Source organism: Porites lutea, chromosome 12, assembly GCF_958299795.1.
Source record: "Porites lutea chromosome 12, jaPorLute2.1, whole genome shotgun sequence".
NCBI classification, from domain to species: domain Eukaryota; kingdom Metazoa; phylum Cnidaria; class Anthozoa; order Scleractinia; family Poritidae; genus Porites; species Porites lutea.
This window is the reverse complement of record NC_133212.1, coordinates 22,847,786-22,875,042: the sequence shown is the minus strand read 5'-3', so window position 1 is coordinate 22,875,042 and position 27,257 is coordinate 22,847,786. Positions and strand designations below refer to the sequence as shown.

The window sequence follows — 27,257 nt, the reverse complement described above, 5'->3', positions numbered from 1 at the left end:
CAATTTGGAAAGTCAAAAAACTAAGCTCATTCACGTTACCTTTTGCCATTGTTGAACATATTCCTGTTTCTCGTCTGGTCTCATTAAAAATTTTACGAAATCTTTCCTGGTAAGGGAACGACATAATGCATAAATGAATGTGACAGTTAAAGGACGTTAGGTTCTTTCACCTCCTCTATACTGAAGAGAATTAGACTAGACACCGAATGTAGCATTCGGCTAAATGATCACACCTTAACATTTCACCAACAAAGCAAAAGTAAAAAGGAACTTGGACAGCATGATAAACATGGAGTTTCTTCTGGGTGTGATTTAAATTGGTCGTCCTTTTTCCTCCTATGAGTAATAACAGTTTCTCAATTCAAACCTTGTGCCGTAGAAATATCTGTGAATCAGTTCCCTCTCGCGTCTTATCTCTCCAAACACCTTTTTACACGAATCGATGTATGTCTCCTCCGAGTTCTCCCACTGGCTGGTTAGAACTCCAGCAAAATCCTGTAGAAAGACCAGATGTCAAAATCAAGAGCAGAATTGTCTAATAGTTATTGTAACAACTGGAATTTACAGATAGAAAGCTTGTAATAGCTTAGTGGCGACTGCGTTTCTGGAGATGCAAAGGAGGAGGACAATGAAGATAAATAAATATGAAGAATATAATTATGACAAAGATGAAGATGATGATGATGATGTTGATGATGATGATGAGGAGGAGGAGGTGGAGGACCACGCAAAGACGACGACGACAATGCAGAAGATGAGGATTAAAAATTAAAAATTAAATTAAATTAATTTTATTTAAGCTCGATAGCGTGAGGAGTGGTTGCCCAATCTCCCGAGCCAGGGGCTCATGTATTAACCGCTCGAGCATTCCGGATCGAATTGGAAAAAAACGGAGTACCCGGAGAAAAACCTCTCGGAGCAGAGAAGAGAACCAACAACAAACTCAACCCACATACGACGTCGAGTCCGGGAATCGAACCCGGGCCACACTGGTGGAAGGCGAGTGCTCTCACCACTGCGCCATCCCTGCTCCCCTAGAGAATGATGACCAGTGGTGTTAATGATGGTGATAATGATGACGATGGGAACGACGGCGCTGAAACTAAGAGTAAAAACTAATCAGAATACAAACCACTTCAATAGGCTGATCAACATATTCCCAGTCCTCTGACCCAGGCTCCGGTTCGGGGGGTCCTTGTGGTTCAGGAGGCTTTTCCTCTTCAACTTCTTCAGCGCCTTTTTCTACAAACAATCGATCAAGGCTTCAACAATTATTAAGAGTTACTAGACGACTTAACTTATAACTCTCAAGCCTTCAGCAGAAACATACCGATTTACTCAAACTAAAAGTGGTACTTTCTTTTCCTCGGAGTTTTTTTTTTTTGAGCGAATCAAACAGACGAGTGCGTGGGAAAGTTGTTACATGCAAAGAGATGCGTTCCTCTCCTATCTATGAGAAAAGAACAGACTTCTCTTGAATAAACGCACCAATCATTTAAGTATTCAAAAGACTAGCCTTCCGTTAGTTAAGTTTATGGGTATGATTTGCTCTACTGTTCATAAGCTTCCTTGTTTATTTGTAGGTGGCGATTTTAAGAAAATAAGGTCCAGTTTCTACTTTGATAATGTTACGTACTCGGAGACTTGGCTCTCTTCGATCCTGGTCTTGAACTCTTGGATCCAGGCCGTGAGCCTTTCCTTGATGTCGATGGAGACTTCGAACCAGATCTTGAGCCTTTCCTTGATGTTGATGGAGACTTCGAACCAGATCTTGAGCCTTTCTTAGAACTAGGAGGGGTGGGGCTGCGGCTTTTCGTGCCTTTCTTAGACGCCTGTGGGGAAGATGAACGATCCTTTTTGCTCTTTCGTGACTTCGGTGAACCTTAAAAGGAAACACGGTAAGAATGGACTGATTATGAAAAATATTTGATGATTGTACAAGTTTGCTTGTATCATGTTTTCTTTGCGGTTAGTGAAGTTGCTTGTTGTTGTTGTGTTGTTTGGTACGTGGTAGTAAAATGTGAAGGCACTCAGAAGTAAAAAAATTGCTAAGTTTCTGGTTGGCTAAAGTCAGTGACATAAGGTCATTCTTGCACGCTGATTTATAACTGTCAACGGTGTCGCCCATTACTACTTTGATAAAGCAGCTAAGATAAATCACAAGCGCAACAGACACAAGACTGTTACTAACAGGCTTCTGTGAATATAAGGAAATTTCGGGATAAGAAAACGCGACCATCACGCCAGGGTGACTGTAATGAGAACTAAGAGAATGGATTGTTAATCAGAATTGGAAAATGTAGAAAGGGCCGTTCAATCAAGACAGGCTGGCATTCTTTTCATTATCAGAACATGCATAAGAATTCTAACAAGAATAACTCGTAAGATTCTTGTAAAATGCGGTATTCTTTATAAAATTCTAAATAGCCGCCCACAGGGCACAATTAATAAATCAGAGTAATATCAAAGTATTATTTTTGATTAAAATGAGCACAAAACTCTCTTTTTCTACGTCATTCATCGTCTATACCTGGTTTGGAATCTCCTTTACTCTTCGAAGTCCCTTTCTCAGATTTGCTTTCCGACTTGACACCTGCCTCAGAGGGGGCCTCGGACGGTGCAGGGACACTCTCAGGAGGCGCAACTGCGCTTTCACTCCCCACACCCTCGTTGGGAGGACCCTCCCCCTGTGTGGATTGAGCCGCAGTCGGTTGCTCGCCTAGGAAACGAAAAACACTTTATGTCCATAAAAACTTGGTTTTATCTGCCACATTCATTTGATAAAATAGTGCGTTGAAAAAGAATACAAAAGCTGTTGTCTTCAGTGATTCTTGAGCACAGTGATACACGGCGGTTGCGCTTGATACTGGAACTATGTTGTGTCGAATTGTGTCATGGGATTGTTTGGGGGGAAGAATTTTGACCCAGTCTCCTGCCAAGCTTTGAAATACCTATAATAGTCGTGTGAAACCACAAAAAGGCCAGGGTGATGAGCGCAGAAATAAGAACCATAAATATTTATTTATTTATTTATTAAGTACACTATTGTTACCTTCAGTTGTAGGTCCAGGCTGTACGGAAGGTTCCTATGGATAAAATCATTAACAAAACCTATCTTAGCAAAAGATTCGTTTGTAGCTTATCACTCAAAGACTCTGACACCACCAACTGATCACATTTGTTTTTCGTTAACGTGGAAAATGCCAGGTTCTCTAAATTACTTGTATTATCGGGTAGCCAATCAGAACACAGAATTCGCTTCATATTGCCCGCTCGGGTAGCCAATCAGGACACAGAATTTGCTTCATGTTAACTCGCTCGCAGAAACAGCCATAAGGAGAAGTTGTTTAAGTTGGTTACACTGCGATAAACGAAGAAAGGCTTAGCCTCCCGCAGACGTCCTTTGGGGTTCGTTCGTCAAAATGAATGCGTGACGAACGAACCACAAAGGACGTCTGCGGGGAGGCTAAACCTGGCTCAACCTTTTGATTGCCATAATTGTGTTAATGCGGCCGTGAGATGCCCCAAAATATAACGTGTTCATAGAAACTCTTCAAAGGTTACTTACAGATGGAGCTTCTTCGGGAGGTGCAATAAGCTTCTGGTAAGTTTCGTTCAATAACCCGGATACCTCGTCATACAATTGCTCTAAACACACAAAAAAACGACAGTGGATAATCTTATAAGTGACGCTAAAGTGAACAACTGGAATGATGATGTCATAGCATCGTAATAGACAAAACAGGAGAACTGGAACGAATGGGGGAGGGGGCGGGGGGCAGGGAAAGAGAAGAGGGTGATAACGCTAGAAACTACAGTCTTGTTGTTACACGTACCTTGACTAGTATTAGCATCAATTCTTTGAAAAATTCCGAACTTTGTAAACCATTTCTCCAACTTAGGCCAGCCGTCCACGAAGCCAAAGATTCTAAGCAATAACGACAGTATGAAACTCTAAGTATGGTGAACTCAGCTGCTGCCAATAATATAAAACTTACGCAGATAACAGAAATCGCCATACAAGAAAGAGTGAGTGTCACTGAGGGGTTCAACACTACAGGATCCAGTACAATACTGCTTTCGTTTCAACAATTTCACTGCTGAATTGAATGTGGGAAACTGCCCGCCTACCCCTCCCCTAAGTCAACATTATTTCTTACTTCTCAATTTAGGCAAAATGTTGGCTTAAGGGAGAAACTGAATAACATCACCGGGCAGTTATCACAAAAAAGGTCTAACCGGAAAAGGATGTAGAGGAGAATAATTACAGTCAGTGTGTTAAAATGACCACATACCTTTGTTGGACCTGTTCGCGATCGTTGGAGGGATCAGAAACGGGTACAACTTTTTCCTGTTTGTTGATTCCTGTGTAGCTACCTTCCACTGGTGGATTGTATTCCTGATGGTACTGATCAGCTGTCGAGGGATTATCTAAAAACAAAACACATCTTAAGTATAGAACTTAATTCCTTTCAATATCGCCCTCCCAGCCCAGTAAACTTATTAAGCGAGTGTATATATTAGAAAATAGCTGACCACTTTGCCCGGAAGGGACGTCACTTGTTTCCATCCGCCAAACTGACATTTTCCTCTCAGTGGCTCTCAAAAGACATTTTACTTTTCTCACATAAAATTTCTCTGTCTCTTGAAATTTCTGTTCATAAAAGTTTACGTCTCTTCAATTTTTAAGGATGGCAGGATGGCACGAGTAGGATTCGATCTCGGAGCATCGGCTGTGCAGTGCATCACTTTAACTTTTACAACACCGATGATTTGCTGACAATGAATGGTTTGATTTGAATATATATAGCAACAACCCTAACCCTAACCCTAACTCTAGCCCTAACCCTAACCCTTACTTTGTGCACGAATCATTAATCTGTCAACGTCAGTTTGGCGGATGGAAATAAGTGTTGACCGAGCCGAACAGCGCTCGCAACAGCGCTCGCGCATGCTCAGATTGTCTACAGCAGCGCTAGTCATGCTCCGACTATCTTGCCTTGACCGAGTTGACCCGTCTGGGGGAGCCAAAGTGTTTATATGGAAAAAAGTTGGCCCGGCTAGGACGGTGACCCTACCATCACAAAAAGGTGACCCGGCTGCACTGTAGGTGGGTCATTCCTTTAGCCTAGCCAACGTTTTGTTTCTCATGTTAACGGTTCACCACGTTTTGTAAGGAAATGAACGAAGAGTTGGTTCACCCAGGGTAGCTCGTGCAGGCGAGTGACCTTTCTACCGCGGACATCTTTACTCCATACAAACGCGCCCAAATGTAAACAGCACCACTGGAAAGTATTGCTTTAAAGGCCTAACGAAAGGTCACACTTCTTTCGTTGAACGTCGAACTACGTTTCATAAGTTAACGAAAAAAATAACCGAAAAATTTAGTTTTCATGGATGGTTATGCTTCGTAAAACATTGCGACCAAACATTCCCCACAAAGATTTTAAAAAGATTTTACTTTACAACAAAATTTCCCCACAAGGATTTTAAAAAGATTTTACTTTAAAACAAAATTTCCCCACAAGGATTTTAAAACGTATTTCACTTTGCAACAAATTTCCCCAGAAAGATTTTAAAACTATTTTACTTTGCAACATTTCCCCACAAAGCTGTTAAGCGTGTCTTAATAACTATTACATGGCACCAAGTAAATGATTTTATCACGTTAACCGCGGTAGAGATGAAATAAGTCCTTGTTAAGTCTTACATGTTCTTCCTTCAGCTCTTTTTAACGCAATATCATCAGGCAGGTCGAACAGTAACACCAAGTCAATGCCGCTCTTGGGCGCAGGGGTCTGGAGAGGAATCAACATTCTGGTTACATACTGTTACATGTTATATAAAATACGTTTCTCAAAACTGTCTTGTTTAATGAAGTGGAAACCAAGGAAAATTAAAAAGTACCATGAAGGAAGTTTTCAACTCGGATTCTCATCGGTATTAATTAAATTTTGCAAAGTTTGATTTTGTTAAGTGTTTCAAGAACCACTAATTATTTGAATTGCTTTCCCAAACAGTAGAAAAATCACGCATGTCACGATCTTGGGACAAGTCAAACACTAGAAAGAGTGTTTCATCCGATATCCAAACACTCAAAGGTTTGCTGAAAGGCTCGAATGCGCTTTGTCTTTTTCAACCCATGACTTCCACTATCTAGCCTACATTCCACCCCCCCCCCCCCCCGTGCAGGGGAGGGTACGTCTCCACGTAGGCTACATACCTCAGTAGGTGGATGGGGGTCTGGTGCAAGGCGGGATTTTCTTGTCTTGCTAACTTTACTGGGTTCTTTAGCAGCTTTAGCGTCCTTTGCTTCTTTTTGTGCATCATATCCACTTAACGCTTTCTCCAACAACTGCAATAAAAGAATTGGTTGAACCCATCAGAGCGAAATCGGATCCTCTAAACACATCAACATACATACATACATAAACTTTATTAATGTGTCTTGGAATGTCTAGCCGATGGGGTTAAGAACCCCTCTACTAATTGGGGACACCTAACAATATAATATAGTTACCTAACAATATAATATAGTTAAAATCCTACTAACTATCTACTAATGAAACAATTGATTTAAAAAGATTAAGAATTACAAAGGATTAAGAATTACAAAGGATGCAATTATAGTTACCTCACAATATAATATAGTTAAAAAACCTACTAACTATCAACTAATGAAATAATTGATTTATAAAGATTAAGAATTACAAAGGATGCAATTGGAGCAATTGTCGTCGTCTATCATTACACCTAGATCAAATTTACGAATACAATTTTTGAAACTAAATAATGATGGGAGAGTTCTGATTTCGCTTGGCAGCTTATTCCACAACTTTGGTCCCAGGTAGGTGAGCGAGTGTTTACCATATTTATTGGTCCTAAATCTGGGAATGGCGAACTCTGCCGTCCTCAAGTTGTAGGGTGAGCAATGCGCGTGAAACAGCTCGGATATTTTGATGGGGCATAGTTTGTGTTTCACCTTATACATAAGGATAGCAATATCTTGCAGTCTTCTGTTCTGAAGAGTCGTTAGGTCACTTTTGTCCAGCAATGCTTGGTAGCTTGATTGCTTATCTAGGAAAACTTCGCGTAGTGCTCTTTCTTGGACCCGTTCAAGCTTTCTTTTGTCGGTAGCACTACAGAAATGCCAAGTCAGGTGGCAATAGGTTAAGTAAGGCAATATGGCTGATTTATACAGAGTTAATTTAGCATTGGTAGGGACAAGTTTTTTAAGCCTTAACATTACACCTACTCTTTGACTCGCCTTCTTACATATTTCATTAATGCGAGTGTTAAAATTCAACTGTTCATCTATGGTGACCCCTAGCAACTTAAGACAGTCAGAAGATTCGATGGTGTTTCCTTGAAAGTGTAATGGAGTGTTACTTTCTGTCTTGTTATGCTTTAAAGTCATAGTTTGATATTTGCTCAGGTTTCCTTGTAGCAGATTGCTAGCGTACCATTCGGAGGCCCTATTGGCATTCCTCATAAGATTGGTGTCAGCCATTTTCAGCTTCCCCACTGTTTCAAACATTTGATGGTCATCCGCGTATATAGAGAGATGCGAAGTTATTACGTATGTCAGATCGTTTTGAAAGATGTTCCATAACAATGGGCCAAGGGCCGATCCTTGTGGACAACCCCTACCTGTACGCTTCCATTCACTTCTGAAAGCTCCCAGTTTCACTCGGTTCAATCGATTACACAGGTAAGATCGAAGTAGATCACATAGTTCGTCACTAAAACCATACGCTTTTAATTTGCTGATCATTAAGGACGGATGAAGCGAATCAAAAGCCTTACTCAAGTCGGTAGATAAGATTTTAACAATTTGCTGGTTATCACGTGCTGATTTCCACGCTTCAGTAAGACTTATCAATGTTGTTTCACAACTGTGGCGTTTACGATATGCCGTAATTCGGGGATCCAGACGGCTGTCGAATTGCTTAGAAATCTGGTCGCTAAGTAGCTGCTCGAACACCTTACTAACCACTGGAAGGACAGTTATTGGTCGATAGTTCCGACAATCTTGTGGATCCTCTTTCTTAAAGACGGGCGTCCATTCCCCCCTTTTCCAGTTGTTTGGCCATTGTCGATTTGTAATACATGAATTGTACAGATTCGCCAGTGGTATAGCAAGTTTTTCCGCTCCATATTTCAGTACTCTGGCTGGCATATTGTCATATCCTGATGCTTTCCTCGTATTAAGTGACTCCAGAGCCTTTCTAACTTGTGCTTGGTTGACTGGATAGGACTCGATCATTGGTTCTGAGATACTCGCCATTTGTATTTGCAAGACACTTGGATGATTATTTAAGTCATTCTCCGAGGAGTTTCTTAAGTTGACATCTCCAATATCGCTTGCTATCGTAGCGAAGTGACCTGCTAATATTTCCGCAACAGTCTCTTGGTTGCTAATGATCTTGCCGTCAACTTTTAAGTTAATATCAGTTCCCAAGACCCCTTTCTTAGATCCAAGAAACGGTTTAAAAGTTTCAAAGAACGTTCCTGGGTTTTCTTTAAGGTCAGACGTCTTTTTCTTCCAGTATTGCCGTACAGCAATTCTTCGTTGTCTGGTTGCCTCATTTCGACATTTCACTTTCTCTTCCCAGTTTTGTTGTGTCCTTTCATTTAGATACTTCTTAACAGCTCTTCTCTTTGCTCGGATGGCATTTTTCCATGCAGTCGTCATATAGGGTATGTCTTTATCCCTAACTCGCTTCTTTTTCTGAGGGAAGCATTCGTCCATAATGTCTTGTATGATTAAGAATTCAGTATGTCCCAAATGGACAGAACTGGGATTACATTCGTGGCAAGACATCTGGAACTTGGTTTCTGAAGGCGGGTAAACGCCAATTTAAGATTGAAAAATGTAATCCACAGTTGTATTTGCCTTCCCATAGATTTTTTTAAGTGTCATTTTGTGTTACCGTAACAGGTATTCGACGTATTCCTCGACAAGAGAACTATGTTTAAAATTTGGGTTAATCCTGGAACAAAGCTTACCATCTTTCGAGAAACCGAGCCCAGAAGCATTGTTACTATTTGGTATCGGGCACGCAATCAAGCTAATGGCTTCTAAAAAAAAGGGAATTTATTCTCGTGATAGAGGAAAATTAGTATTAAACTGACCAGAGATCAGGCCCAATTTTAGCAGTTTCCATACATTCTCTTACCTAATCGCCAGAATTTTATTTACCAAGCGAAAGGAAAATAGAGCCTGATCTCAGGTTAGTACTAAACAGTTACCTTGGCCTGGTTGATAGTGCCTGGAAACCCGTCCATAATCCAGCCAGTCCCATCAGGTACTTGCCTTTGAAAAGAATCGTATTACTGTTATCAGGGAAAACTAAAAACAGTCTTTGCTGGCCAGCCTCTAAAATGAAAATCTCATGCCTGTGATGAACATAAACGACCGACTACAAGAGCATAGATTTTGAGAGTCTGTTACAGGGTCCAAGATAGTCATGTGCAGCGATAGTAAAAACCCTAGACCTATTTTTCGCCACGCCCTTACTATCCGAAAGCCTGGCGGGGCTAAGATTTTGACAGATCTTGTCTTAGTTTGGATCTCGAGACCAGAAACTAAAATACCATCTTTATCTCTCTTCAGTTTTAAACGAAAACGAGTTCTCATTCTAAGTGATATAAACCCCACTCACCGCACTTCAAGGTACTTAAAATCAGAACAGAGCAGTGGGCTGTAAAATTGAAAGCCGCAACATTCAGAAGGCAGGCGTAAAAACGGGTTTTGGAAAATCGCCTATTTCGGTGGCACAGCATCTCCAACTCCATCTTCGAACCCAGCCCCGGACTTAGCTGAACGTAGAAAAGTACAGAGGGACTGCACCAATCTATCGTCCCTCAACAGGTGATAAAAAATGTTCCAAAATCAGATGAGTGGTGACCCCTGAGATCAGTAAGAGATTAGGGAATATGACCCACTATTGCAAATGAATCCTTTCCATTTAGCCTGATGTGCAAACGTAATACCCTACAATTGGGGCGAGCGCAGCAAGCCGCGAGAGAACGAGCGCGTCTCCTTTTTCGTGCGGCTCTCGAGTGACTTCTCGCGACTCCCCAAAATGGAAAGCTTGCTCGCAGTCTACAAAAGAAGATATGCTTACCTGACGGCTTCAACCATGATGTCAACCAACAACTGGTCTGGGGTCGCTTTCCCCTTTTTCAGGAAACCATAAGCCTTTGATCCAAGTTTGGCGCGAGTTGTGAGCTGTTAAAATATAGGGGAAACCAAAGTTATACTTTCACCTGTCTTTGAGTTGAGAGAATGCCCAAAAAGACGAATTCTACTGGAAGCTAAGTAAGATGCGAAAGAGCTCTTCAGACCGGCGACCATAATTTGTTGCTGTCGTTTTAACTGCCCACGGTGACCACACACAAACTGCTTCAATAGAGCAGCGTCAAGAATATTAAAAGTAAGTTATAATTTCAAGAAGCCTAATACAGGCGTTGAAACCGTGAGGTTGAGTAAAAACCAGGCCGAGAGCAAACAGAAAAGACTTCTGTAAGCAAACAAAAAGGGAAAAGACTTGGACAATTTCTTGACGATTTTTGAAGACTCGATCGGAAACAAGGTGACAGAGCGCTGGTATTAACATTGTCAAGTTGAAATCCACTTCTAATATACTAAACTCGTAGTCCGCTACAAACACTCACAGAAAAGTACTGTGCTCTGGACAAAATATGACACCACCAGTCCACCACAACGAAAGTAAGACAACTCAAACAGATGCCCTAACTCATCTCTCTTCATTGACCATTTTTTTATATTCTTGTCTTTTTCCCGTTTGACAGGCATCCTTATTGAAAGGATTTCAGAGAGGCAGGCACTAACCGTAGGTCCTTTCGTTTTAGATGACACAGGCTCCAGTTCTTTTGGTTTCGAAGGTGTTTTCTTCTCGTCGTCCTTAGCTTCTAAACTTTCTTTCTCCAATTCTTCTTTAGTCTTATCTCTCTTCTCCTCACTTTCTTGAGCTTCACTAGTTTGTTTCTCTTCGATTTTGTTTGGATCTTCACTTCCTATAATTTAAGGAAAGAGAGATTAACTTTCAATTATAATCCACAAAATATCCAAAAAACTTTCTTCTTGTTGTTAACGTATGAATATGTGTCTTAACGTCTATTATCCTTACATTTGTTTTGCTATTTTTCTTGTTTGTCGTTCGCGAATGAAATCTTCCGTCATTTGTTCTGCGATTTTGAGGTACTGATATCGCGTATAGTGGACACGATGTCTGCATTGATGACTGGCCGGGGAGTACAAACAACTCCCTTCTCTGGGGACCCTCGTGATAATTGCGACAAATGAACAAAAACCGCTACGTTATCTCAAAAAGATTTCCTTTACCAAAACAATACTGCACAAACAATCTTTGTCAAAACAAAAATTTCTGGTGTAAATAAAATGACAAACAGCCTAAGATTTTTAGAACAATATTTCTTGGGCACTTACATCAAACACCAAGACACTGCCCTTGAAAATAAATTTCTAGTCAGAAAATTGTTTATTATTTTGCAGCTGTTACGTTGTGGTGTGGGCTGATTGTTGGGCACCAAGACTCAAACAAAATCACGATACCTTTTCCTTCCCCGGTCTCCTTGACCTCCCCAACCTGTGCTGATTGTGGCGTGGTAGCCTGAGACTCCTCTACACCTTGCTCTTGGATGCTTACTTTCTTAGGAGAGGAGTCTTCATCCTACGAGTCGAACACAAAACAACTTGTAACGCAAATCTGGCCTGTTAATGTGCACGCTCTTTCGTATTTGGCACAAATAGCATTTCTAGAGCCTTCCTGACCTAATCCAGCAGAAGCAGCAGAGGACTCTGACTCCACTCGTTTAAAGCGGGGTCACGGATTCCCTGAGATGAATTACGGATTCCAAAGCTTAGGATTCCGGATTTCAGAAGCAAAAATTTCCCGGATGAGACGATCTCTAACTTTGCTGTCACAAAGCGTAAAGGATGGATCTATTTTTTGTTCTATCGCGGGACGTTTTACTGGGAAAATGCGCGATAAATAATGAAAATTTTCTCACCGGCACGGGAAGTTCTTCTGGTGGTTCCTCAATGCATTCGTTGTTTTTGTAAGCCTCTACAGCTTCAGCAACAAGATCGTCGACGGAGAGACGCACCATTCTGTGGCCTACAATGAGAGAAAAGGGTCACAGCACTTATTTTGATTTCCAAATATAAAGAGAACCAAAACAGACAATGCAAACAATTTAGGACGTCAACTTTGGAGCCAGAAGCCTTGTTTATGATTATCGTATGATCTTCTAAATTAGAGGTAAGAAAAAGGAAAAAAATATCCGTCAGGATATTTGGCTTATCAAGAAACCCCACCCATCCCTATGTTAAGACCAACTCCCTTTACCAAACCACGAAAATCGTAGGCGCTTGGAAGTAGTGGGCACAAGAAAAAAGGTGCGCGCGAGAAGGAGCCTCGCGCGCGCCCGTTCTCCCTTTTGCCTACTACTTCCAAGCGCCTGCTACGCAGGCTACGAAAATCGCCCAACTCATACCACTGAACCAAACAAGCTCTACTTCAAGAGTCTCTGTTATTACCATTTTCTCAGAGGCCTACGATCATTCAAGTCTTCTTACCTTCAAGAATTTTATTGATGGTTGACGTTTTCCCACTGAAAAACTTTCCAAGAAAACAGACCTTGATCGGAAACGGAGGAAACTCCGGTGGGGGTGGGGGTCGCTATAAAAAAAGAGAAGAACAAATAACATTTCATCATAACTTCAAATACGGCAAAACTAAACGGAGGCAATTGGCTTTTGCTTTTAACAATAACCGTAGACATTTGTATCAAGGGCTTTATCTTTAAGAGAATAAACAATGAAAATGGTGCAATGGTATGGCGCAGTTATTTTCATTAAAAGCCATGCCGAAGTCTTTAACAGCTTCCCAGTGCCACATCATAACAGCTCTGCGTTTGCCAAGACAAGCACGTCATACAACACACTGCTTTTACTCGACCGACCCCAAATCTACGAGGGGACCCAACTTAATATTTACCGGTCGTTTCGATACAAAACGAATCAAGTTGATTCAGTCTAGGTGCAAATAGTTTCACGTACTTGGCATAAGGAACAAGGATTATTCAACCCAAATGTTTTTTTCTTGTTCACGAGCAAACTTTTCTTCAGTTGGTTGAAATTGTTGTGCAGTTTCCCTTTTTGAGTTCGTATCGAAGCGAATGGTTTCCCTCTGCTTTAGCTTCAACTTACCTCTGGCGGTGAAACGATGTTAAAGAGTCTGTGGATGATATGTCCCAAAACCGCATTATCTTTGGGAGGTCCTTTGAGGTCCGACTCCTCTGTTGGAGTCCACTCGCCTACTAAATTCTAAAGAAAAGAACAATCAGTTAACTCTTTCACTCTCAGAGTGTATTGCGGAGACATGTAATGAGCTCTAATCCTTCCGTCCGGCCATTCAAATAAAACCTCGCCGGCACTACTCTTGCATAGCAATGTTTATTTTCTTCATATATCAAAAAAATTTTGTACGTTATTCTTGAATTTTGATTAAGATTATTCTTAGAAATGATAGAGTTGATCTTTTAATGCCGACTTTGCCTCAGTTAAATCTATGCAAATTGCAAATTTCGATTTTGTGATTTCGTTCGCCGCACATCCAAATTTGAGGCTTTCAGAATAACTTTTTTATCGCGCAAATGTCCTGCGATGAACATCTGCTCTCGTCTGAAAAAATTAGCTTTGCGCAGTTCAAGTTCAAGATTCAAGTTCAAGAACGAGAGCGAGAAGTCCTTGAAAAAGAGTTCCTGGAAAAAACCCGCTTCTTCATGCATTTTGCCGCGTTTGCTCTCTCAAAAAGTTTACGTCATAAAGAGCAATTAACGTTGCGCGCGCTTTCTTAAATACGCGAGCGCGAGAACGCTAGCATAGCTGCAGTTGAAATAATCCTGTACCTTCTTTGAAGGTCTGTAATATTTCAACTCACCTTATATTCCAAGAAGTCTCCCTCGTCCATCAAATCTTCTTTCTCTTTCTCGATTTCCCTAAGCTTGGCGAGTTCAGTGTTAGACGCTAAATCAACCGGCTGAAAGAAGGAAAAGAAACGTTTTGAAGAGAAAAGAATACGTGATTTAAATATAGAAAAGTAAATGATAAATCTGTGGACACAACTGGCTTGAACAAGATCAAAACTCTAGTAACCCATTTTCCTCCGCACCGTCTAGACTTGTCTACAAGTCGAGCTCAAATTTTTTCACGAGCGCGAAGCGCGAGAGGTAGATTTTTTATGTTTTCTGCGGCAAAAGCGAGTGAGAGAGAGCGAGAGTTCGTCCTTCGCGCTGAGGCCAAATACCGGAACCGGAAATGAGAAGCGAAGGACTTCGAGAAAGTCTATGGTTTGTCCTAAACCCAAACCACGCAGTGACTATATACATAACTTTACAGCCACCCCTCCATTCAAACAGATTCGGGGAGAGAGACGTCCGTTTCGCGCCGCTGTAAATTGAGTTCCCAAATAATTTGCATAAATTAATTTTTTGTTTTGTCTTTGACCTTTTCACGCGGGTCATGATTAAGACTTGACCGAAAACGGAAACCGCGCATGAAAAGTCTCTGGCACCCAGGTACGAAGGGGGTGGCTGTGCACAGGCTATATGTACAAAGAGTACACAACACCAGCATAATACATGGCTTTGCGCCCGATTATTAAAAGAAGAATTCAACCAACGAATAAAAAGCGAGATACACAACCTCGTCCTCGTAAATGGGAAGTCCCTCAAGAAACAGCGCTCTCCATTCCCTAAACATCTTGGGCGGAATGAGTCTGCAACAAAATGGACGCAGATAAGTTCATATTTTAACCTAAACTTTCATCCAAATGCTTACTACAGTTGAACCTCTGTACAACGGCCACCTTGGGGACAGAGGCAAGTGGGCATTGTAAAGAGGTGGCCGTTGTAGAGAGTTTGAAACAAGAGTCAATGTATGGACTGTCCGCCAAAATAATGGCCCTTGTAGGGCAGTGGCCTTTATAGAGAGGTTGAAAAAAGAGTGAATGTATGGACTGTCCGCCAAAAAAATGGCCATTGTAGAGAGGTGGCCGTTAGTGGAGGTTCGACTGTATTCAGTAACAGGTGCTTGGGAGAGAGAAGTTTGTAAAAAAAAGACAGGCTGATGACGTACTTTTCAGTTAGTTCTCTGTACTCTCCAATTTTACAAGAAAAGTCCACAATCTGTGACAACACCTGCAAGGAGAAAGAAAAAAATCATCTTGTTATTAAATACGCCTTTCCCGCATTCCTGTGAACAAAGGCACCCACTCGAGGTTCAGGTGGACAAAATACAGTGATTTGTATGAAACTGTCCACCTGAGCCTCGACTCATGGATTAATTTAGGTTTCTGGGAAACTGCCCACCTACCCCTCCCCTAACCCAACATTTTGCCCCAGGTGAAACGCAAATGTTAACGTTTAGTTAGGGGAGGGGTAGGTGGGCAGTTTCCCACAAACCTAAATTGACCCGAACTTATTTCTTTGTGTTTGCTCACTGGAGCGGAATGCGGGAGATGTCTATAATCATATCCAGTTATCATTTACCCCATGCTCGTCTCCTTGCTTGTCGCGACTATTTAATATTAAGGAGGAAAGCGCAAGGGAGACGAGCGCAGGGGTGGGGTGCGGGAGGAGTTGACGCTGTCCCCATTCATTGAGTTGTAATGTCATTCTTCCGCGGAGCATGTAAAACATGATGACTGAGAAGCCAGTGTATATGAATGGCGGGAGAGGGGTGAGGTAACCTGCGAGATATAAAGATATGGATAGGGGAGGAGCATGATCGCAGTCTAGGGGGTAAGGGAGGGGAATGCACCATCCAAGCTCCCTGTCTGTGTTACCATTACAGAAGGATACGATCGGAACTACATTCACGACAAAACATCATCAGAACTACACCGCAATGCTAATACAGGGAAGTGAGGCACTTTGTTCGAGAAAACGGATGTAAGAAATAGATGGGCAGGGGATAACACGTTTCCGTCTGTGCTTAGCCTGTTTAAGGCTAAGGTGTTCCATCTGAACGCCTAGGGAAGGCCGGTCAGTTCATCGAGCATACTCACACCAAAACCCACAAGACCAAGTATTCATCCTTATGATTAACTGATCTTACCTCCCAGCAGATGTTGTAATGCTTGTTGTACTTTGCCTCTGCGATCTCAGCTTTTATCTTATCATGCAGTTCCTGAGCCTTTCTGGTTTCCTCTGCATACTCTATTTTAGCTTGACGGCACAGTTCCTGAAGTAAACAATAGTTAAATCAGTTTCATACAAGTGACACAAATCTGGATACAAAATGAACTCTTTGGAAGTCACACACACTCTAGATCGGTCATATTGGTGTAAAAAAGGCAAAAAAATATGAACATCTCCATCCCTCACCGCTTCTCTTGTCAGTGCGTCGTCAAAGTCTTTTAACCTCCTTTCTGCGTACTGTTTTTCTCTAAAAATCCTACGAGAAACAAGCGAAGAGACCGAAGGTATGGTATGAAAAGTAAACTACGATCAGAATTTGAACAAAAACGCAGAGTTACTACAACAATACCTGTTTTGTCGAATGACTTCCTTTTCATGGCGAACCTGCATCGAATTGAATACGAAAGAGCTCAACAAATGGCAGAGTACTCTCAATGCATAAAATGCGCAAGCATAGATAGTAAGTCATGAAGTCATTGGGCTAATGTTGTAGTCTCCTTAGCAGCCACTAGTCGGGTAGCCTCCCACGCAGAAGTATTTTTGGCTCGTCACTCAATCCTCCCTAACGTTCTTGGGAAAGGAACACGTGAGGAAACCCCAAGAACGACTGTATGGGAGGCTACTAGTTGGTGTTAACGCAGTGCTACTATCACAAAGCAAGCAACGATAGTCTATGAACAGATTACCAACTTTGCAGCGAGTCTTCCCGCGCGTTCCAATCACAGAAAATAATGCGGAGTTTCCTACCTTCTTAGTCATCAATGATAATCTCGAGTGTCGGGTTATTTAATGCGGGAAATTAGATCCATTATAGTATTTCATATCGTCATCCTCGTCCCTAGGGTCCCCTCCCTTCTTCCCTCGAGGAAGGAAGATAGAGGACCCGAGGAAAGAAGTTGTAATATCACTCCTTGTTTAAATATGAAATAATCATTAAATTTGCTGATTACCAGTTCGTACCTGCATAAGTTGAACAGCAATTCTTCGCTCCTGCTGCGACTGCCTCATGAGTCTGTTCACAAGCATCTCTTCACGATGAGCCTCCTGCAACAGTGCAAATATACGGTTTATTTAAAACTGAATCATTGGATAATGCAATTCTAGAGCTCTGATTGGCTTAGCCGTCATGGTATATGAGCCATTATACCATGCTCTCCAAATATGGTAACTGTACGTGTCTGCTCAAAATTAAACAAGTTGGAAATCGGTTGTTTTTACAAATAAAGTCGGGAAGAATTCTTGATATTTTGTGGGCGTTTTAAACAAAAAAATTAGTCCACTCACGCTTGTTGGATACGAGATGATACATGGCCAACGAGCTATCTACCATCTCACATCTAACGCGCCCTCGTGGAATAATTGTTAATCAACATATGTCCATCATTTTTTCAACAAAAAGTGAACAGGAAAAAAACAGCAATGAGCAGAGGTCATTACAACAGGATGAACCGACCCAACATCTCAGCCAAAGAGTTTCGCAGCGAAAACCTGGGAGCAACAACCAGGCCCTCTAAGGCGAGAAATAGCAAATTGTTGAAAAGCGGAAGTTTCCAACGTTAGTTGAGTTCGCTTTTCTCACCTCCTGGGCTTCATGTGCCTTCATCTGTTCAATAAGAACCCGTCTTCTTCTTTTTTCTCGTTCCTGCAATCGAAAAATATGACGGCCTCAAGAACAACATCTTTTAGTGTGTCTTGCCAGTAAGGCAACCTACAACAGGCAAGCAAATTGGTCGAGACACATTGCCTTGACAACATTTCCCACTTGAAGTTTTGCAACTCAAGGCAAAAAGCGAGCCTTCCCTCCCCACCCACCTCCCTCTCCCCCCCTCTAAACAATACAGATCATAATACGTTTCTGGCAAACTGCCCACCTACCCCTTCCCTAAGCCAACATTAACACTTACTTCTCACTCAAGGCAAAATGTTGGCTTAGGGGAGGGGTAGGTGGGCAGTTTCCAAGAAACGTATAGACAAAGAACAATCAAACTTTGGTTGGGGGGGGAGGGATGGGAAAGATATCATGCAGTAAAAATGGAAAAAGTCAAGGGCTTACCTTCCGAGCAACCGAATCCTCCTCCAGTCTGGTTCTAATTTTGTTGATGTAACCTTCATTTGAAGTTGGCTGTAAAACAAAGCTCACTCAGTGCTAACTCAGATAACAAACTAACATTTATCTGTGGCAGTGAACAAAATTCAAAATGTCTCCGGGTGATTTTCGCATAAGAATGAGAAAGGGAGGACTCAAGCGCACGCGGAGCTTTCTTTTCCTTCCCCTTCCCTTTCGCGCACTCGCCGCGAGTTTCTCAATTTACGTGAGAATATATCCCTTTCTTTTACCCGCAAGGCGGGCCATGACTGATTTCCCAATGACCAGACATTCTGTCTTAAATATGGTACGGAATAATGATAAGTTTAATCAGTTTTGTAACATACTTTAATATACGACAGCGGATCCACCGGTTTCTTGAGGGATTTTGAGCCGCTGAGGAAAGCGTCAATTTCAGTGTCCACTTCACGCTTAGATTGTTCTCTAAAAAAATGAAAATGGATACAAGAAATAGAGATTTATCTTCCAAGCACGGCAAATCATAATGAAGTTATAAGTTATGGTTGGGGCGCAAGAGAAATAGTAGTCTGTATCGTGATAAACAACGTTGAGGTGACGTTTCCAAATCTAAGTGGAAGTATCATAAGTGTTCAAGTAATATATCAAACATGAGATGCAGTGTTTCATCACCAGATGAAACACCGAGAAGAGAGTTGAAAATACGACGCGCAGCGGAGTATTTTTGACGAACTTCGAGGTGTTTCATCTGGTGATGAAACACTGTGTCGAATGTTTGATATTTCTTCTCAAACAAAATCATTTTTGAAGGAGAAATTAAGGATGCAAATACTAAGCAGTGTTTCAACCGATTTCCAAACACTCATTAAACATTAATTTCCTTTGTATTTTCTTAATGAATTATTAATGAGTTTGAGAAGGACACATGAACCATAAGTTATCAGGCTTAAATTGCAGGATCTTTTTGTTTTCCAAAACCTGGTGAGAACGTTTCATTCATGTTTTTCTAGGATTAGTTGAGACTTAGCTTACAACGTTCTTGAGTTGGCTGTTCGCGCCAAAGGCGTTCTGTAAAGAGAAGTGTCTGAACTTCCACTTTATTCAATCAGAATGCTCGCATTGGAAAACGCGCCCTCGCTGACTTTACCGTCAATACTTATACCTTTCGTGGGAAAACAATTCACTGACTTGATGTCAAGTGATATGCAACTCTTTATTGTTTTAGGTGATACTCACCCCTCGAAGCCAATTGGACTCGCTGGAGGAATAACAGCCCTCAGACTCGCTTCAAAAGCATCTATGCTCTCCTTCACCTCCTGCCAAAAATTAAAGTAAATCAAAATATGTCAACGTTTTACTTCTAAAGTCGGACCTCGAGCAATAATTGATGTAGTTCTAGTCTTCTGAGTGGCCGTTGTGCGGAGGTTAACACAGGAGTGAATATATGGACTGTCCAACGGGAAAAAAAAGTGAGCGCTACTAGAGTTAGGTTTGACCGTACAGTACTATAGCCTTGTGCTTAATTCCTGCGAGAAGAAGACGTGGAGCGCGAGACAAGAGAGACAGGGGAACGCGCGCGCTCTACGTCCGCTTAGTGCTCGCCTGGAAAATGCGAAAAATGGCGTCTATTCTACGGGCTAGATTAGTGCTGATTACCTCTGCTTCCTTCTGACGTCGTATATCACTCCGAGATCGAGTCGTTTTCTTCGGAGGGAAAGATAAACAAACAATTGAGCGTGAACAGAAACACCTCTGGATATTCAATATTTAGTTCAGCAATATCCTATGTATGTGCAATCATGTATCCTCTTTTCTAATCAATTCAATGTAAATGTGTTATAATAAAGCATTTATAAATACATAATAATAAAATCTCTGGATATGGTTTCCTCTTGTTGAAAACCCCAAACTTTTGCCTACATTATTAAGTTCAGAACACAGGGGGAGGGTGCAAGGGGTGCGCACCACCCCTGAGATGACCTGCGGTTTTCTAATACAACTGGTATTCTGCAAAAAAAAAAAAAACTATGTGCTTTATTGGTGTTGAATTCGAGCAAGAGACGAGTGCACCCCCTCCTAAAAGGAATCCTGGATCCGCCCCTGGAACAACCGTTTGTGTTTGACCATCCTTTGTGCAACGGACACTACCGCATCGAGGGTTGTTTGAGCGCGGCACAACTTTTATTTGTCTTAGTTGTTGATGCTGATTTTTCTTTTTTTCACGTTTTCTCTCGTAAGTTCTTCTCTTTCTTCCTTTTCTTTCATTATGTCAGGTTCTTGATCCAAAAATAATAACAAAAACAACAACCGTAACAACAACTCAACTGCCAGGATGAAAAGAAAAAAAAGGAAAAAAAAATTCGATTTCCTCCACCCTCCCTTCCCGCGCGACAATCCTCCCCCACCCTCTGTGGGTAAAAAGGTAACAAAAGTCTGGTTGTTTTACCTTAGAGTCTGGTGGTTTAGGAATCTTAACACTTGCATCCCTGTGTAACAAAGTAGAAAAACAGAAAGTTCAGTCTCAAATACTTCCTTAACGTTACAAGGCCAATGGTGAAAAGAGCCCTTGTACGAAGTTAAGGACGGAACTGCGTTTAAAGCCAAAATTACATTTTTCATAACATTTAAAAAACATTTGATTTTCTGTTACCTTATTTTCCCCATTATCTCAAGCTGTTTCTGCTTCATTTGCCGCGACTAAAAGAAGAACAAAAAATAGAGTATTTTAAAAAGAATCTAAATTTAATTGACCAAAGTTAACCCTGTCAGCTTACAGGAGTGCATTAATGCTTGTGCGCGTTATATGCATGCAGTTGATAGCTTTCCCTTTGTTTTGCAATTATCACAAAAGAGGACTAATTCCACCATCAAGCAGCGATAAAACCGACTTTCCATCATGCACTTTTCAGTGTCTACTTCCTCGTCTACATTAATTTTGTTGATTCTTCTCCCTGTTTCAAGATAATCAGCTCCTTGAGGTGGAGGTCGGTAAATCTGTGGAACTTCCAGTTTGTGGCGCACAAACTCGAACTGTTAACCTACTTGAGAGCAAACCTATGTCACCTTAACTAGAATTCTCAAAGTCGATCCGCAGTCAGTGTACTGGTAAAAAAAATACCCTTTTCTAGACCATACTGCTTGGCTTCTCTACCCTGTCTTACAACGTAACAAGATACAATATCCAAGGCAGGACACTCAGCAGTACCTTATCTAAGCCTTGTTGCCTTTGACCTTGCAGGTACTTCCTCATTCTTTCCTCTTCATGAAACCTAAGAAAGTGGGTTTTTTAAAAAAGGTACTGAAGCTTCGGTTACTCGTAACATTACTTATTAGACTGACAAAACTGAGGCGGGAAAAGAGCGCCCCGGAGAGCTTGCTCGCAGGTTACCGAAGGGTGCGGCTCATTTACCCTCTCCCTCCATCAAAGCTCAGTTTTACGGGTATTTAAAGCAACCTAAAGCTACAGGGAAAGTCAAAACAAGGATTTGAGGCCGCGCACCAACCAATGCTCAGCTTCAAATTGTAAATCCCGTACAGAACCAATGCCACTGCGATGAAAAGAGGGCAAATTCCAAACGAAACTAGAGCGCTGTGTCAAATGACCCATAAACGTACAAAAATCAGCTCTAAAACACTCTCAATCAATAGACTGCAAAACAGCCCGTATTTTTGCCTAGAGTAAGAACGCGCACGCGAGCGGTTAAACGAAAGGTCTAAAGTGGGAGTGAAAACGGAGAGTGATCACACACGTCCACACGCGCTTCGCGCGAAAAAATCACGTGATGCCGGCGTTTCGCGCCTTGCAAAAACGATTGTTTTGCAGTCTACTCAACCGACGGAAAGTGTTTAAAAACCATGGGCTCCTTTACAAGGACTCGCATACAAGGACGGAATAACATAGTTCTTACACATCCAATAGTAAAAAAATAAATGAACTACTTTGTTGAATGATGTGGATTTGTAGGGGAATAATTAACATCTCAGCGAGACCGATGAAAATGAATTATTATGAGCAGAGATGTCTGGCAGGGCACGGCATCACTTTCTCGAAAAAAAGGACAGAGATACCAGCTCTGTGGCAACAAAGACTACATAGTGGGCAGGATGTAAGTAAGGGATTCGTTAATATTGGATGGTGTAAACTGCTATTTGTTTAGCTATTCGCTACACCTTTCCAGTAAGTGAAGTGACAAATCTGACAAGTGTAAAGCATACTTTGCTTTAAAAGCTTTCTCCTCCTGTTCTTTCTGCTTGGCTTGATATCTTTGAACAAGCTGTTCAAAATTCAGATCCACCTGGCGTTTGGTCAGCTGCTTCAGTCTCTGTGATAGACAATGACAGTCAAGCTTATAAGTCCTTGATTGTTGATAATGAAGGCGTTTAACCCCTTTAATACACAAAAAGGACACGCAAAGACATTCAAGCAAAATCGTTCGTAAAATATTGAAACACAAATAGCAACAGCGAAAGTAGCATTACAGATTGAGGTTTCATGTCATTTGAATGGTTACATACAGACCCGAAATTTATGTTTCCTTAACCAGAACGGAAGACGACGTAATTGTCCACACAGACTGTCGTGAGCGGTCTTCACTTGAATGCTAAAAGTTTATTTTCCTTTTTTTTCTCTTTCTTTTTTTACACAATGGGATTTTTTTAAAAACTCTTGCACCGCTCTCTGGGACCAGGATAATTTCTTAACCGATAAGAAGCAAACCGAAAACTCGCTGCCCGCGGCTTTTTTCCCCGCGCTTTTCATTTCACTATTTAAAAAAACAGTGTCTACGTTTCCAATTTTGATTGGTTCATTGAATTGTTTGCGCTTGTTATAATTGGCCAGGTTGGCCAGAACAATGATTTGGTTGACTCGACGGTACCTCATTGAGAGTATTGTCGTATGCGATGTACAAATTAGGTACACCACTATCACCCTCGAAAGTCAATAGTAACTTCTTCCATTTTGTTTGGGAGACGAGGGGAAAAGGACACCGTTATTTTTTCCCCCTTTCCCCGTCTGCCGACTTTCGCACTTTCCCCGCACAAAAAGCTGATCGCAGGTTAGTAATGAAGCCGCCTTGAAGTTCAAGATGCAAATACTTCATTCAGAGGCGCGGCAGTCAGAACAAAAATAGCACTCCAAGCCTGCGAAGCGAGTTAGCAATTCAGTGAAACATGTCTTGTCACAGAGTATGAATTTTAAAGTACGGTGAAATCTCCGAACCACCTTGGGAAAGGCAAAAATTACAGTGTTCGACATGTGAAGGGTACCCTAGGTACCAAAGGTTCTCGCGTGCGGGAGAGGAGCTTCGTCGGCCGAAGAAGTATCGTTATAAAGACTTAACTGAAACCGGAAACCGCGCATAAAAAGCTTCTGGTACCAAGGGGGTGGTAGGTGGTAGGCTTCTGGTAGGGGATGGGGGTGGCGGTTTGGATGGATGGGGTGGGGTCGGGTTAACCCACCAAAACAGCTATTAGGCTGCCAAATTCACGGACTCCCATCTACATTGTACTTTAATTGCCATTAAAGTGAAAAGAGAAAAGATACACTTAGTTTAATCCTGGCAATTATCTAAGAACAATGGTGTCATGGTTTTACAACGTCCAAGGCTGGACTTCAGTAAATGCTTCAACACTAATTTTTTTTTTTAACTGAAGCACAATGTGTACATGGCTTTGATAGAAAACTAACCGCAGTTTTCTGAATTTAGGTTTCAAAGCCGTTTTTATTTGGCATCAGATGCATAAATAGTTTCGGTTTCCGCATCCTTACAAACATTTCTGCTTCCTTTGTGTTTAACACTTATACAAAAAAATCAGAAAGAACCTTAAAGAGACTTAACAGGTCATTGAATACCAGATTTGCATCAAAATATTTGTAGAGTTAAATAAATTGCCTACTTCCTTACGTACAAATAATATGTTAGTAATGCCTTAAAAAGACAGTTAATTCTACCTTTTAGCCTTTGAAAACTGACTTTTAAGAAGCTGAATTATGTTATCGAGATCATTAACAAAATCCATGACAATCCTTGATGTAATTAATACATCTTTCATGACATGCCTAGCGTATTTTTTGAATTCTTTATCATGTCTGAGTTCGCGGACTTGAGAAACAACAGTCTTCATATCATGGACTACATCAAAGGAGATTTCTTGCAAATCTCTCACAACATCAACAGCCAAGTTACTAATTTGCTCATGGAGTTCTTCGATTGTGACTTCATGCACAAAACTTTCAACAGATGTCTCATCAAGGCTGTCTTGTTTCAGGGGAATTTTCTAAGGTAAACAGACAAAAAACTGAGTTGGTTTAGTGACAATAAAAAGTGTCTTGACTATGGGCATTGTGAGAGATGGAGATTTAACATATATAATAAGTAAATTCCAAAGAATTGCTTTCTTGAACATTATTTGCCTAACTTTTTGTTGCTGATTTCATGGACTAAAATTAATATGTTGAAAAATTTAACATTTTAAATTTATTACACACCATGTTAAAAAGTTTACAAAATACTGTACTATTGTTATACATTTTCTGCAAAACATTAGCACTGTTCTTTTAATCACCAACTGCCTTTGAGCTTACTAAGTTAGACAAAGTTAATGTAAATATTGGTGCTTTTTGTACAGTCCTAGTAACCACTTTTTAATATGTAAAACCATTCTCCAAGATTTAAAAGATTCATCAAGAAATGCATCCAAAAACAATGTAGCAAGTGAGGGTTGAATTGATTCTTTGATACAAGACAGAGCATAAAAAAAGAGGAAAATAAATTCATGAAAGAAAATATTATTGTACGCTTTAGTGTGTCCAGCCTAAAATCCACAGTCAAACTCATCACTAAGGATGAGCTTGGGGACTATTGCCTTAAAAGTTGGCTGGGAGACAAGACAAATCAGATGCAGCAGGGGGGTAGCCATGGCAACACTGTGCCACAAAGATTCGCAGACAAAGCACGGCAAGCGCTCCACAACAAACAGCAAACGAAGCAAGTGCAATAACATCACATGACACGCAAGTGACCCCTGTAACCACCCGCAGGTCACTTATACCATAGGAAGAGATTGCTGGCTTCATTGGTTGAGATTAACCTCAGTTGCCTAAATTTCACTTAGCCACATCTAAGTTTTTTGCCGGAAACACTGACCTCTTTATAAAGACCACTCTCGATGCTTTCAAGCTTCACTGGACCACTTGGTCTCATAGTTTCCATAGCAACTCCAGTCAATCCTGCTTTCTGTTGTGAGAAGAAAAAAATACTATTAACCAATCAGTTAGGAAAAGGCTATTTCCAAGTTCCAAAAAAAAAAATACTATTAACCAATCAGTTAGGAAAAGGCTATTTCCAAGTTCCAAAAAAAAAAATACTATTAACCAATCAGTTAGGAAAAGGCTATTTCCAAGTTCCAAAAACTCTCATTTTCAAAACGAGGCTCAGTGGAAAACCTTTCTTGTGAAAATGAGTTTTATTTGCACGAGAATAAAGAAATAATTTTCATATAAGTGGATTCACACTTAACCTTGTTTTGAAACAGAGGCATGGGACAACTCAGAAAAGGCCTAGCACAATTAATTCACAAAAAATCACAAAATTGATGTACACAGCTAGCAATGCCATTCTGAGAAGCCTTGGTTTCATTCCATTCAAATTATGTACTCTTTCAGGTTTCTATCACCATCTTTATACAATGTTACTTACAGACTTTTTCCCTAGTGATATGAACAGCTGGTACATAAGTCTTGTGATAGCACTGTGATTCTCGTTCATTATAGCTCGAGCCTACAAGAACAAGATAATGTACAAATGTAACTTTGTTTATACAGTCAGTCACCACTGATGCACACTACTGCAATGGTGTCTGGTTTAAGAGAGGTGTCCATTTTACAAAAAGACTCAGAAAGTGACTGCAAAACAGCAGGGACCTGAGACATTTGCTTTAGCCCTGGAACTGTCTGTCTTATGCTGGTGTCTGTTGTGCATTACAATTAATAAGATGCTTCTAGTAGCATAGCTTATCCTAACAGTTCATGTACAACTAGTCTAACGTAATGCATGTCATTATTGACCATACTATGCGACCTTGCTCATCACAAGGTTTCCCTAGATACTTAGCCTAAATGGCAGAGGCATCTAAATGATTTCCAAAAGAAAATTGGTTTGACACCTGTCGAGACTCAGTCAGTGTAGTAAAGCGAGAAAAAAGATTTTAATGATTGACTGATCGATAAATATTACTCTTATTTTAGATTTTGGCTGGCATTATCAATAACTTTAGACACAAAAAAAATGAAATGCTGAAATGAAAAAAAAAATCATTAACTTACCACATTGGTATCATAAGGTACTTCCAGCAGTTTTAAGGTGGGTTCCAGTCGTGTGAAATTATGAAGCTTAGAATCAGAAGTGCTACAAAAAATTTCACAACATTAGCCTAGCCTGTGTGGCAGGCGTAATCTAAACCATGGTTAATTAGTGTCCGTGAAGCAGTGTCGAAATCCTTTTCAAGGGCTCCCAACAGGCTCAACAAATTACTGAATGCATTTCAAATTTCCCTTAGACCGGATGGGCAAATTAGCAGGCCAATCCCTCAACACACTCCAATCCTGGTACACAGGTGGGGCACAGAATAAGAATTGTTCTTTTTCGCAGATGGACTTAACTAGAAGTTTTGTTCCATCTGTAGTGAAGGTTACATTAGTGAAGTATGCAAATAAGAACTCTTAACCATTAATACAATAGTGATGGAAATAATATAATTTTACATTTGCTAGCGTAATGATGCACCATTTTTTTATACTTACGTATTCTGAGAGAACATTGAAAAGTCCTCTTGTAAGCCATGTCTGTTCAGTAGCTCTCCAAGTAAGTATCCGGTAGAAAACTCTTTAGCAATGTTTGTTGGATCTAAAAGAAGAGAAACGCTCCATGTAGGCCTC

At 40.9% G+C, this 27,257-nt stretch overlaps 1 protein-coding gene across 1 annotated transcript in view; it reads right to left on the bottom strand.

The window, feature by feature from the left end:
- LOC140954019 (sperm flagellar protein 2-like) overlaps nt 1-27,257 on the bottom strand; it is a 42,566-nt gene that overhangs the window by 14,803 nt on the left and 506 nt on the right. The window contains exons 2-40 of the mRNA XM_073403410.1: nt 27,123-27,225; nt 26,646-26,727; nt 26,020-26,100; nt 25,468-25,557; nt 22,535-22,641; nt 21,525-21,588; nt 20,970-21,016; nt 20,766-20,805; nt 19,976-20,023; nt 19,556-19,635; nt 18,688-18,784; nt 18,308-18,376; nt 17,834-17,896; nt 17,215-17,298; nt 16,604-16,638; nt 16,441-16,510; nt 16,172-16,297; nt 15,191-15,252; nt 14,759-14,831; nt 13,995-14,093; nt 13,262-13,378; nt 12,629-12,731; nt 12,061-12,167; nt 11,603-11,720; nt 10,859-11,043; nt 10,131-10,234; nt 9,253-9,316; nt 6,224-6,355; nt 5,711-5,798; nt 4,296-4,431; nt 3,837-3,928; nt 3,569-3,648; nt 3,053-3,086; nt 2,531-2,719; nt 1,778-1,882; nt 1,637-1,735; nt 1,133-1,242; nt 368-495; nt 40-106 (exon numbers count right to left, since the gene is read on the bottom strand). Of these exons, the coding sequence (XP_073259511.1) occupies nt 40-106; nt 368-495; nt 1,133-1,242; nt 1,637-1,735; nt 1,778-1,882; nt 2,531-2,719; nt 3,053-3,086; nt 3,569-3,648; nt 3,837-3,928; nt 4,296-4,431; nt 5,711-5,798; nt 6,224-6,355; nt 9,253-9,316; nt 10,131-10,234; nt 10,859-11,043; nt 11,603-11,720; nt 12,061-12,167; nt 12,629-12,731; nt 13,262-13,378; nt 13,995-14,093; nt 14,759-14,831; nt 15,191-15,252; nt 16,172-16,297; nt 16,441-16,510; nt 16,604-16,638; nt 17,215-17,298; nt 17,834-17,896; nt 18,308-18,376; nt 18,688-18,784; nt 19,556-19,635; nt 19,976-20,023; nt 20,766-20,805; nt 20,970-21,016; nt 21,525-21,588; nt 22,535-22,641; nt 25,468-25,557; nt 26,020-26,100; nt 26,646-26,727; nt 27,123-27,225 (3,578 nt within the window). The remainder of the gene's footprint in view (nt 1-39; nt 107-367; nt 496-1,132; nt 1,243-1,636; nt 1,736-1,777; nt 1,883-2,530; nt 2,720-3,052; nt 3,087-3,568; nt 3,649-3,836; nt 3,929-4,295; nt 4,432-5,710; nt 5,799-6,223; nt 6,356-9,252; nt 9,317-10,130; nt 10,235-10,858; nt 11,044-11,602; nt 11,721-12,060; nt 12,168-12,628; nt 12,732-13,261; nt 13,379-13,994; nt 14,094-14,758; nt 14,832-15,190; nt 15,253-16,171; nt 16,298-16,440; nt 16,511-16,603; nt 16,639-17,214; nt 17,299-17,833; nt 17,897-18,307; nt 18,377-18,687; nt 18,785-19,555; nt 19,636-19,975; nt 20,024-20,765; nt 20,806-20,969; nt 21,017-21,524; nt 21,589-22,534; nt 22,642-25,467; nt 25,558-26,019; nt 26,101-26,645; nt 26,728-27,122; nt 27,226-27,257) is intronic.